This window comes from Suricata suricatta, chromosome 11 (assembly GCF_006229205.1).
Source record: "Suricata suricatta isolate VVHF042 chromosome 11, meerkat_22Aug2017_6uvM2_HiC, whole genome shotgun sequence".
Taxonomy (NCBI): Eukaryota; Metazoa; Chordata; class Mammalia; order Carnivora; family Herpestidae; genus Suricata; species Suricata suricatta.
The window spans coordinates 4,702,262-4,713,803 of record NC_043710.1 but is presented as its reverse complement, the minus strand read 5'-3'; the positions used below and the strand labels follow the sequence as shown (position 1 = coordinate 4,713,803).

The following is an 11,542-nucleotide window of genomic DNA, read 5'->3' as shown; positions in this document are numbered from 1 at the left end:
CCGCGCGCCCCGCCCCCGCGCTCTAGCGCCCCCGCCGGACGCCGGGAGCAGCGGCCGCCACGGCCTGGGGGCGGGGCATGGGGTAGGGCGGGGCTTGGGCTGAGTTTGGTACGCTCAGGACGGAGCCCAGCCAGTGGGTGGGGCTTGGTGGGGCTTGGTGGGGCTTGGTGGGGCTTGGTGGGGCTTGGTGGGGCGGGGTTGAGTCTGGTCCCTACCCTGAGGAGTTACCGAGTCCCGTTCCGAGGGTATGGGACCGGAAGTAGTGTGGAAGTTGTTTTTCTCTATCAAAGGGTGCCCAGTCCTTCCCGTCCTGGGCGGGAGTGTGGTGTGAGCACGTTAGTAACTGTCTCCCTATACACTACGGATTACGTCGTCAACGTGCAGAAGAAGAAACTGAGGCTCCGAGATAGCAAGGGGCTGGGCCAAGACCCCAGCTTCACATTCATGGAGGACCTTTACTTCCTGAGTCTTTGCGGCCCCCAGGCAGCTGGCCAGACCCAGACACCCGTCGCTGAACGCAGAGCCCATTTGGGCCCACACTGTGGTGCACGCTAAATTAATATTTTTTATGTTCCATCATCGCCTCTTGAGTGCATAATAACGGTGCCTTATGTGCGTGTGTTCAAAGCATTACTTTGTAAAGAGCAAACTATAATAAGCCATGATTCTCGCTAGAATCCTGAGTTGCTTTACATGCCTGTAACCTCAAAACTGGAGGTGGCCTGGCCTCTGTAACCTCTGGTGAGCCCTGGCCCCTTCGCACCCGGGACAGAAGCCTAAACCTGCAGCCATCCAGCCCTCGGGGCCCACGGGGAGCCCACAGCACTGGGGCAGACCGGAAGCGCCTCAGAGAGGAAGAGGTGACCCCCCCCAACTCGAGAGGGGGTGTGGGAGGGGCCCCCCAGCGGGTTGCTGTCTGCCACTGAGGAGGAAGTGAGAGGAGGAGGTGAGGTGCAGCAGGAGGTAAGCTGGGCTTGGGGGGGCAGGGGCTGGGCCTGGGGCTGGGCCTGGGGCTGGGCTTCTATGCAGAGGCCTAGCTTTTCTGCCACTTCAGGGCCCACCCTCCCCTCCCCCAATAAAAGAGGGGACAGAAAGAGCGCGTTGAGATACCCTGAAGCCTCTTCCTTCAGAACCCCACAGCCAGGTGCCCGGGCTGGGGCCGGGCCGGATGGGAGCCCAGGCCCCAGGCCGGTCAGGAGCTGCCTCTCACCCTGGCTCTCCCCGCGTCTTGCAGCCTGCCGTGGCAGGGGACTGGGGCACCATGGCCCAGGCCCTGGGGGAGGACTTGGTGCAAACTTCGGAGCTGCAGGATGACTCTAGCTCGTTGGGATCTGACTCAGAGCTGAGTGGGCCCGGCCCATATCGCCAGGCTGACCGCTATGGCTTCATTGGGGGCAGCTCAGCAGAGCCAGGGTAAGTGGGGAAGGGATGGGGGGCAGCGGCGTGCTGGAGCTGAAGATGGGGGGCTGAGGGCTCAATTTTAGAGTGAGGCTCAACCTCGAGGGTTCTAGAGGGCCTGGGGACTCAGCCAGTGTCACCCCTAGTCACACTCCAGCTAAAATCCTAAAGCCAGGAGTGTCCCTAATATGTCTCTTTCACCCTGAACCTCCAATGCCTTGCACCGATCCTTAAGGCCAAACATCCTTCCCCTTTTAATCTCTGCCCCAGTAATCCCAGAACCTAACCAAAGAACCCGCACCTCTTCCCCCACCCTCTCCCTTCCCCTGTATACAGACAGGAAAACAAGTGCTTATAGGAACTTGCCCGAGGTCACACCGCAGACCAAATAGAACCAAATTCAAACTCAGGACTCCTGGCTTCTAGTCTGGGACTCGGTCCACTTAGCTTCTCTTACAAGTTGTCTGTGTTCCTGCCCTGGGGGACAGCCAGCCAGCCCCTCCCCCAACACATACCTACACACCCCCTTCAGTCTCTCCTGCTTCTACCCACATCAGAGCCACATCCTTTCCTGTCGCTATGACAACCACCGGCAACTCCTGGGTGACAGGTCAACCCCCAGGTCTCCCCAGAGATCGCCAGGGCCAGGGACTGAGTTTACCTGGGTGGCATGAAGGGTGACAGATGTGGGTAACAGCTAGTCCACACCTTGACACCTGTGTCATGTGCCCTCAGGCCAGGTCACCCTCCTGCAGACCTTATACGCCAGCGAGAGATGAAGTGGGTGGAGATGACCTCACATTGGGAGAAAACCATGTCTCGGCGGTACAAGAAGGTGAGGGGAGCATGGTCCCCCCTCACCAAAGCCCTTCGGCTCAGCCCCCTTTGCCTTTGCCCACGCCCTGGCAAATTTGACCCCTCCGGGATCCCAGCACCTCCTGCCTTTTTCCCCTACTGCCCAAAGTGACCCTTGCCCCATGGCAGGATGGGGCTGGGGACCTGCCAACAGAAGCAGGAGAGGCTGGCCTGGCTGTTTAACGGGGCCCCTTGGCCTGCCCCGCAGGTAAAGATGCAGTGCCGGAAAGGCATCCCCTCTGCCCTGCGGGCCCGGTGCTGGCCTCTGCTGTGCGGGGCCCACGTGTGTCAGAAGAACAGCCCCGACACCTATAAGGTAATGGAGTTGGCAGGGCCCCTGCCTGCCCTTTCTGGAGCCCCTGGCCACTCCAAGCCCTCACACCCACCTTCCTGTCCACCCACAGGAACTGGCCGAGGCCCCTGGTGACCCGCAGTGGATGGAGACCATCAGCAGGGACCTGCACCGCCAATTTCCTCTGCACGAGATGTTTGTGTCACCTCAGGGTCATGGGTAGGAGGCCAGTGAACCCCAGGGACCTCCAGCCTCACAACCCACAGGGACTTCAGCCCAGGCCCCCACCTCAACTTTATATCTTTATGTCTCAGGGGACCCAGTGAAGCCCGTTGGGGGCTGAGGCCTAGGAAGAGGTTGCCCGGTGGGTGGAGGCAGGGTTCCTGGAGGACCGCCCCCTAACGGGTCTTTCGGCACAGGCAGCAGGGGCTCCTGCAGGTGCTCAAGGCTTACACGCTGCATCGGCCGGAACAAGGCTACTGCCAGGCCCAGGGCCCTGTGGCTGCGGTGCTGCTCATGCATCTGCCCCCAGAGGTGAGTGCCCTAGACCCTGCACCAGGGACTCGAGACCCTGACACCCCAACCTCAGTGATCCGTGACCCCCGACCTCAGGGATTCCAGACTCAGGGACCTGGGATCCTTGACTCCCAGATCCTGTCCTAGTGACCTGGGGCCTCATGACCGCCAACCTCCATGACCTTCAAGCCCAACGACCTTGACTCCAGAAACCTGGGACCCTTGGCCCCTGTCCCCTGCTCCAGTGATCTCAGAATCTGATGTCATCACCTTGACCTCACAGCTCCTGATTTTGAGCCCCGTGACCATGATTTCTGACCCTAATGACCCCAAGAGCTCAGGACTTGAACTGCGGGACCCTCCCAACCCTTGACCAGTGAGCCCCAACTCTGTGACTCTGAAAATCAATATTTGTGAGGCCTGTGACTTCCAACTTCCTAAACCCCTCCGAGGCCTCTGCGCAGTGAGGAGGCTTTTTGGTAAGAGCCTGAGTTCGCGCTGCATTTAGGCTTCAGGCTCGACTCACAGCCCCTCTCCTGTGCTCCTTTCTCCCCTGCCCTGCGCCTCCCTCTGTGGTCCCCTCAGTGCCGGCATTCATGGCCTGTGCCCCTCCCACAGGAGGCCTTCTGGTGCCTGGTGCAGATCTGCGAGGTCTACCTCCCTGGCTACTATGGGCCCCACATGGTGAGAGGCTGGAGTGGGCAGGAGGGCACAGGGGAGGGGCTGGGCAGGCAGGGGCCTAGGGACTGAGAGGGGCAGAGCCCGGGGTTCGGGAGTGGAGGTGCTGACGGCTAGCGGCGCTGCAGGAGGCGGTCCAGCTGGACGCTCAGGTGTTCTCAGCCCTGCTCCGGCGGCTGCTCCCGCGCGTGCACAAGCACCTGCAGCAGGCGGGCGTCGGGCCCCTGCTGTACCTGCCCGAGTGGTTCCTGTGCCTCTTCGCCCGCTCCCTGCCCTTCCCCACAGTGCTGCGCGTCTGGGACGCCTTCCTCAGTGAGGGTGAGTGGCCGCTGCAGGCAGGGCTGGGGCGGGGAGCCTGGGGGTGCGCAGGGGAGGAGGGGGACGAGCGCGCCAGCTCTGCCTGGCGCCACCTGACGCTGCCAATCCTGGCCCCGGGTGTGGGTGCCAGGCTGTGTTGAGGGTGATGGCGTCGGGTTGGCGCCGGGGGAACATTGCAGCCGCAGCTCTGCCCCTGTGATGAGACCCCCTTAGGCAGAGAGGGCTCTGCCTGGGGTGGGGGCTGGGGCCAGTGAGGCTCCCCCCACCCCGCCCCAGGAAAGCTGGGGAGATCACTGCAGCAGAGCCAGTCAGGGACTGGCCTCAGTAGGCATGGCCAGTGGCAGGGACGCGGCCAGTAGAAATGTAACGGCGCTCATCCTGGAGCCCTGATGGGCACTGGGTGCCAGGCAGATACTGGGATCCCCAGAGTGATCGCTGCATTCTGATGGGGGTGGGGATGGGAGACAGCAGGGACCAAATTAACAAGATATTTATAGAGGCGCCTGGCCGGCCCCTCCCTAGAGCATGCGACTCTTGATCTAAGGGACTTGAGTTCAAGCCCCACACTGAGCATAGGGCTTACTTAAAAAAAAGTAGATATTTATAGAATGTCATAAGTGCCATGAAGAAAATAAAACAAGGGATAAGACAGAGTGATAGGGGAGCAGGAGGAGGAGAGTGCTCTTTTCAAGATTCTTTTGTCCTCTCCAGGGGGAGACACACTTGCAGGGCTCTCGTGGAGGCTGGGAGGCTGGGAGAGACTGTCCACAGGGTCCTGGCTACAGATGGCTTGGGGGGTGTGGGCGTGGAGAGGGATGAAGCCAGGGAGGTTGGGCCAAGAGTGAGTGGAGTCAGGGCGCAGCTGAGCTGGACTTCTTAGGACTTTGGGGCTCTGCCTCGGCCTCCCCCTCAGTAACCCACCTGCCTTGTGTTCCATTGTCTGACGGTACCACTACAAAAGGGTAGAAATCAATCAGTGCATTTATTGAGCACCTACTGTGTGCCCAGTTGCCCGAGGTCCCGTGAGAGCTCTAACTGCAGGTGTTCAGGTTGCCATCTCCATGTCACCACCCCTCCAGCCTCGGACCTCCAGGGCCGGGCAGGCGGGACTGGATCAGTTGGCCGAGCCCTCTTGTGCCCTCTCTCCTGAGGATGGGACAGGCACTGTCAGGGGCTGCCTTGGATCATGATGATGATATGAGTGGTTGTATCATCTTTTTTTGAGTCAGAGTCGTCACTGGGCCTCACTGGTCCCCAGGCTCTAGGCTGCCCAGGAGGGATTCCGAGGCTCCAGGAACACACCCGAGAGGGTCTGAGAGTGTACACCCGTGTGTGTGTGTGTGTGTGTGTGTGTGTGTGTGTGTGTGTGTGTGTCTGTGCACGTGCCCGTGTGCACTGTACTTTTGGCTCAGGGATGAAGAGCTCTGGCTGGGATCTCTCTAGAACAAGAAGGTCACGGACTCTAACTGACACACACTTGGCCCTTCCTTGTGAGGCCGAGGCGCCGAGGCACGGAGAACGGGCTTGGGTGAGGTGTCGGCAGCCCCTGGCTGCTTTGCCCCGACGTGTCTGCGCTGCAGGGACTTACTCATCGGTGCCCCCACGTCGCAGTCCCGCTGTCATTCACTGCTCCTGGTCTGAGTCAAGGCTGCAGAGCTGCCGGAGGGTGGAAGGAGTGCAGCCGAGGGCAGGTTCAGGTGCACAACGGAGGAGGGCCAGGGCTGGCCCTGTGCTGAGTGAGCCCCTGGCCCGCAGGTGTGAAGGTGCTGTTCCGTGTGGGGCTGACGCTGGTGCGCCTGGCGTTGGGCAGCGCAGAACAGCGCCTGGCCTGCCCGGGCCTCCTGGAGACACTCGGTGCCCTACGAGCCATCCCCCCCGCCCAGCTGCAGGAGGAGGTCTTCATGTCCCAGGTGGGTGCGCCCTGCCTGCCTTCCACAGTGGCTCAGCCTCTGCTGCTCAATTGGGGGAAATGGAGTCTCACAGCAGGAAGTCAGAGTGAGACCCCCGAGGGGGGGGGGCTCAGTTCCTGTCCTCTGAGCAGCAGAGAATGTGAAAACCCCAGGCTTCAAGTGGCTTTCTGTGGTTCCCTTAGTGAGTCTGGCTGTCAGTCCCTCAGCCCTCAGCCACTTCCTGGGGCTGTGTCCTGCCCGCCCTGTGGGGACCTCATTGTTTCCTGGCCCCCCCCCCGCCCCCAGTCCGGGCACACTCAGTACCAACCACTCCTCACAGGTACACAGCGTGGCCCTGTCGGAGCAGGACCTGCAGCGGGAGGTCAGGGCCCAGCTGGCCCAGCTGCCCCAGTCAACGTCCGGGCCACCCCCGAGGCCGCAGGCCCGCCTGCCTGGGGCCCAAGCCATCTTTGAGGCCCAGCAGCTGGCAGGGGTGCGGGGAGACACCAGGCCCGAGGTGCCCCGAATAGTGGTGCAGCCGCCGGAGGAGCCGAGGCCACCACGGCGTAAGCCCCAGACCCGAGGCAAGACTTTCCATGGGCTCCTGACCCGCGCCAGGGGCCCTCCTATTGAGGGCCCCCCCAGGTCTCATCGAGGCTCCACCTCCTTCCTGGATACCCGGTTCTGAAGGTCTCACTTCTGAGGCACGGACTCGGCGTCCCCTGCCCCCAGGCGCCTGAGGGGCTGATGCCTGCCTCACGAATGGGCACCGCACTTTACCGCTGGGATGTGGCCGCTCAGCTCCCTTCCCCTGGACCGTGTCAGACACAAGGATGAAGGAAGGTCACACGGTGTGGTGTCAGGGGTCCAGACCTGCCGTCCTCCCCCGGAGCTGTCCTGGTGCCCGGGCATCGCAAGAACGGAAGCCGGCGCTGAGGAACGGTGGGGTTAAGGGCAGCTGGCTGGGCCGGGGGCCCCCGAAGGGCTCCTGGGGAGGCCTAGAATAAAGTCTGACTGAGCAGAAACCTGGACGGAGTTGGGTTTCATGCTCTCCACCCCCGACTCCAAACCAGCTGCCCCTTGGACTCCCACCCTCACCCCCTCACAGCCCTGCCTCTCCCGGGCCAGCCCTGGTTTGATGCCCACAGGATACCCTGAGGCTGCCCATTGGCTGATGAAAGGTGTTTACCAGCAACGGGAGCCAATGGTAGGCCGCCTTGCCCAGGCTCTCGGGGGCAGATACGGCGCTGGCACCTGTGGAAGGAGGGCTCCCCAGGTAGACACTGGGCCCGGAAGGGGGCTCTATGCCCTATTCCTCTCCTCCCCCAAGGCTGGTTCGGGACCCCGAAGGACCGGGGTACTCTAACTCGTCTGTCCCCACCCATGGTCCTGGTCTGGTCCTCGGAGACAGGCAGGCAAGAACAAAAGCCTACTGTGCCAAGACAAAGGCCCCCTGCCCCCTTCCGAAGCCTTGGCTGCACCCACTCGGGACTGCCACCATGGAAACTCCCTCCCACATTCAATAATTGCCCCCGTGGGTGCCTGGGGTGCCTGGGACGTGAGCCATCGCCAGGACAACAGGGCTGGTTCCGATGCAGGCTGTGTCCCTACGGTGCCGCTCCCCAGGGCCCTGCCTCCCGGAGGCCCTCCCCTGCAGGGTGGAGGGTGGAGGGTGTGTTGGGACTCCGGAGCACCAGACAAAGCATCTGGACTCCCACTTAAATGGTGGACTGTTCAATCTGCTCCTCCCAATGTGCTGGAACACTGGCCTGGCCTCTGGTCAGACCCCTGATGTGGAGTGTTCCGGTGACGGGGCCAGGAGGTTGTGAGGATGTATTTGCTCTTATGCATGTTCATGGAGTGCTTATTATGTGCCTGGCCAGGCCCTGAGTTTGGGGCCAACCATCCTGCACCCAAGGAGCCTACAGCCTGGAAGAGAAAACACAGAGGTCCGGACCCAGATCTGAGAAGTTTCTTGCAGGAAACTGAGCCTCAGAAGGGGAGGGAACATGACCAAGACCTTGCTGCCCATGGCAGACCCAAGGTTTACCGCTGCCTCCATACCGGCAGCCATGAACCTGCCTCCTACAACCGGGCACCCACCCAGGTCTGTCCTCCTGGGGGTGTTCTCTCTCCTGCTCCCACCCACTCCCCTAGCCCTGCCCCAGACGGAGTCCCAGCCCCTTGGAATGTGGGGCAGCAGCTGGACCCCTAGGAGTTAGAAAGAGCTTCCAAGCCCCCCCTCCCACCGCTTCCCTACCCCACCCCACTAAAGCACTTGTAGTCTGACAATAACCCACTCATCTGCAGTTCCCAGAATACTTTCTCAGACCCTCCGCCCCTCCCCACTGCAGGGAGCACTGATAGCCTCACTGGAGAAAGGGGAAGTGGAGGCTGGTGAAGCTGAGTGCCCAGCCCAAGATCACAGTGAGGGCCAGAGCCACTAGGGTACAGGGCTCAGTGAAGTCTTTTTTAAAAATTCTTTATTTTTGAGAGAGAGAGCAAGCACAGAGCCTGGCGCGGGGCTCGAACTCATGAACCTCAAGATCATGACCTGAGCCAGACACTTAACCAACTGAGCCACCCAGGTGCCCCAGGGCTCAGTGAGTTCTAGACAGCACCTCAGTCTTAAGGCATCGAATGCAGTCTCTGCAGCAGGCAGGGTGGGGGGAGCTGCCCATGAACTCCCTGCCCTTCGTGGGCTCAGCGCCTCTGCTGGGAGAGTGGGGAAGCTGGGCAGCAGCACTTCCGCCCGGGGCCCGCGGCCTCTGTCGTGAGGCTGGGAGGGAGGCCATGGTGGGGCCCACGGTCTAGGGGCAAATGGTCTTCAGCAGGACTCCTCCGGCTGGGACTGAATTGCTGCCTTTTCTGCTCAGGGAGGCATTTTCTGGGCAGGTGCCGTTACCAGCCCTCTATGTGAGGAGCCTGAGCCAAGTGGGGCGGGGGGAGGTGTCCACAGAAGACAACTAGCCCCACCTCATGTAAACACTTTACTGCACGCTATGCTAGCCCCTATGACACCTGTAGGCTAGTTGGGAAAAGGCCCGTCTCCTCCAGGCACATGCAGCCCCATGTGGGAGAGGGGAAGTCACCACTGAGCTGGGTACCTTTGTGCAGTAAGCGACCTGCACAACCATACTCAGTAAACCTGGTAGCTCCCAACAAACCTGCTTGGAAAGGGGTGCAGGGAAGGCAAGCCATGCATCTAAGAGCACTCGGCCCGTAGGGACTGCAACGGGGATGGCTGCCGGCGATGTCCATTGGCCTGGGACAGCCTAAGGGACAGGAGTGGGAGCCTGGCAAAAAAAGTGGAAGGGCAGGGGCGCTTGGCTGGCTCAACGTGAGTTGGAAGAGCATGTGACTCTTGATCTTGGGGTCATGAGTTTGAGTTCCACAGTGGGTGGAGGGATTGCTTAAAAATAAATAAACAGGGAGGCCTGGGTGGCTCAGTTTGTTGAGCGGCCGACTTCGATCTCACAATTTGTGAGTTCGAGCCCCCGCTTCGGGCTCACTGTTGTCAGCAAGGAGCCTGCTTCAAATCTTCTGCCCCCCTCTCTCTCTGCCCCTTCCCCACTTGTGCCCTCTCTGTCTCTCAAAATAGCTGAGCATTTTATTTTTTTTTTAAATGTTTTATTTATTTTCGATACAGAAAGCATGAGCATGAGAGAGGAAAGTCAGGGAGAGAAGGAGACACAGAACCGGAAGCAGGCTCCAGGCTCTGAGCTAGCTGTCAGCACAGAGCCCGATGCGGGGCTCGAACCCACGCATGTGAGATCTGACCTGAGCCAAAGTCGGAGGCCTAACCGACTGAGCCGCCCAGGCGCCCCTGAACGTTTTAAAATAAATAAACAAACTTAAAAAAAGTGGAAGGGCAGGTGGATCCCCACCATCTTGTTCTGTCCCCCACCCCAGCGGTCCCCCCTCCCCACGCTGTCCAGAAGCCAAACTTGGGCTCCCTGCAAAGCCCCTACACAGGAAATGCCTCTTACTCTCTGAGCCCTGGTTTTCTCCTGCAGATAATGAAATGATCTTAGCTCTCACCCCAGCCCCAAGGTCGCTCTATCAGTCACGTTATGATGATGATTACTGCTCAGTTGGTTTGGGCAGCAGCTGGCATGTTGCCTCCCTCACCCACCATGAGCTGGCTCGGCTCAGCCTCCGACACGGGGTCTTCGGGGCAGAGACGGGGCAGAGCCACCCTGCCAGCCTGCTTGCCCCAAGCCCCGGGGCCTCTGTGGCAGTTGCCCAACCCTGACTTTCCTGCCTGCAACCACAAGGCAAACGCCATGACAGCTGGTGCCCGGCCAGGGCCAGCGAGCGGGGAGTGTGCACAGAGCCACGCTGCTCTCTGTGCGTGTGTGAAGACACTTGGACAGATGGAGGACCCCGGCCCTGCCTGTCACCAGCGGTGTGACCTCGGGCAAGTAACCCCACCTCTCTGAGCCTCGCTTTCCTCATCTGGAAGAGGCAGAGACTCGTAACTGCCGCCTCGCAGGGTTAAGTGACAGACAGCATAGAAAGCCCTCCGCACAGCACCCGGGACAAAGTCAAAGCCTGGGCTAAAGTGTGCATCACAATCCCCATGTGAGGATGAAAAAACTGAGTCCACAGTGTTAAACACAAGAGGCTCAAAGGGCGCCTGGGTGGCTCAGTCGGTGAAGTGTCTGACTTCGGCTCAGGGCATGATCTCGTGGCCGGTGAGTTTGAGCCCCACGTCGGCCTCTGTGCTGACCGCTCGGAGCTGGGAGCCTGCTTCAGATTCTGTGTTTCCCTCTGTCTCTGCCCCTCCCCTGCTCACGCGCGGTCTCTCTTTCTAAATAAATAAACATTAAAAAAAAAAACAAACCAAGAGGCTCAAAATGGAGATGCTTATGCTAAGCCCCACTTTGCCAAACCGAGACTTAGTCTCAGCTCTCCCAGAAATGAATTCATTTTTTTAAATGTTTATTTATTTTTGAGAGAGACAACATGTGCACAAGCAGGGGAGAGGTGGTGGGGGTGGGGAGGAGGGGTTACAGAGGATCTGAAAGCAGGCTCCACTGTGACAACTGAAAACCAAGATGTGGGGCTCAAACTTGAGAAATGCAAGATCACTATCTGAGCCCAAGTCAGATGCTTAACCTACTGAGCCGCTCAGGTGCCCCTCAGAAATAAATTCCTTAAACAATTTGTTTTCTGGGGGCGCTTGGGTGGCTCAGTCGGTTGAGTGTCCAACTTCAGCTCACGTCATGATCTCACATTCATGGGTTCAAGCCCCACATCAGGCTCTGTGCAGATCTCTAGCTCAGAGCCTGGAGCCTGCTTCAGATTCTGTGTCTCTTTCTTTCTCTGTCCCTCCCCTGTTCACACTCTGTCTCTCTGTGGGTGGGAATGTAAACTGGTGCAGCCGCTCTGGAAAACAGTGTGGAGGTTCCTCAAAAAACTATCCATAGAACTCCCTTATGACCCGGCAATAGCACTGCTAGGGATTTACCCAAGGGCCACAGAAGTGCTGATGCATAGGAGCACATGTACCCCAATGTTCATAGCGGCACTGTCGACAAGAGCCAAAACATGGAAAGAGCCTAAATGTCCATCACCTGATGAGCGGATCAAG

At 59.8% G+C, this 11,542-nt stretch overlaps 1 protein-coding gene across 5 annotated transcripts; it reads left to right on the top strand.

Annotated features, from left to right (window-relative positions):
• Positions 1 to 233: 233 nt before the first annotated feature.
• TBC1D10C (TBC1 domain family member 10C) lies at positions 234 to 6,971 on the top strand. Of its 5 annotated transcripts, none has more exons than XM_029915028.1 (10): positions 234 to 946; positions 1,235 to 1,413; positions 2,134 to 2,233; positions 2,462 to 2,569; positions 2,658 to 2,764; positions 2,965 to 3,079; positions 3,680 to 3,745; positions 3,868 to 4,057; positions 5,813 to 5,967; positions 6,287 to 6,971. In XM_029915028.1, the coding sequence occupies exons 2-10, from the start codon at positions 1,262 to 1,264 to the stop codon at positions 6,632 to 6,634; spliced, it is 1,341 nt and encodes a 446-aa protein (XP_029770888.1). In that variant the 5' UTR covers positions 234 to 946; positions 1,235 to 1,261; the 3' UTR covers positions 6,635 to 6,971. The 5 variants fall into 5 exon arrangements, with proteins under 5 accessions (XP_029770888.1, XP_029770887.1, XP_029770890.1 ...); XM_029915027.1 differs by having other exon boundaries at positions 234 to 963; XM_029915029.1 differs by lacking the exon at positions 234 to 946 and adding an exon at positions 1,045 to 1,144.
• Positions 6,972 to 11,542: the final 4,571 nt, after the last annotated feature.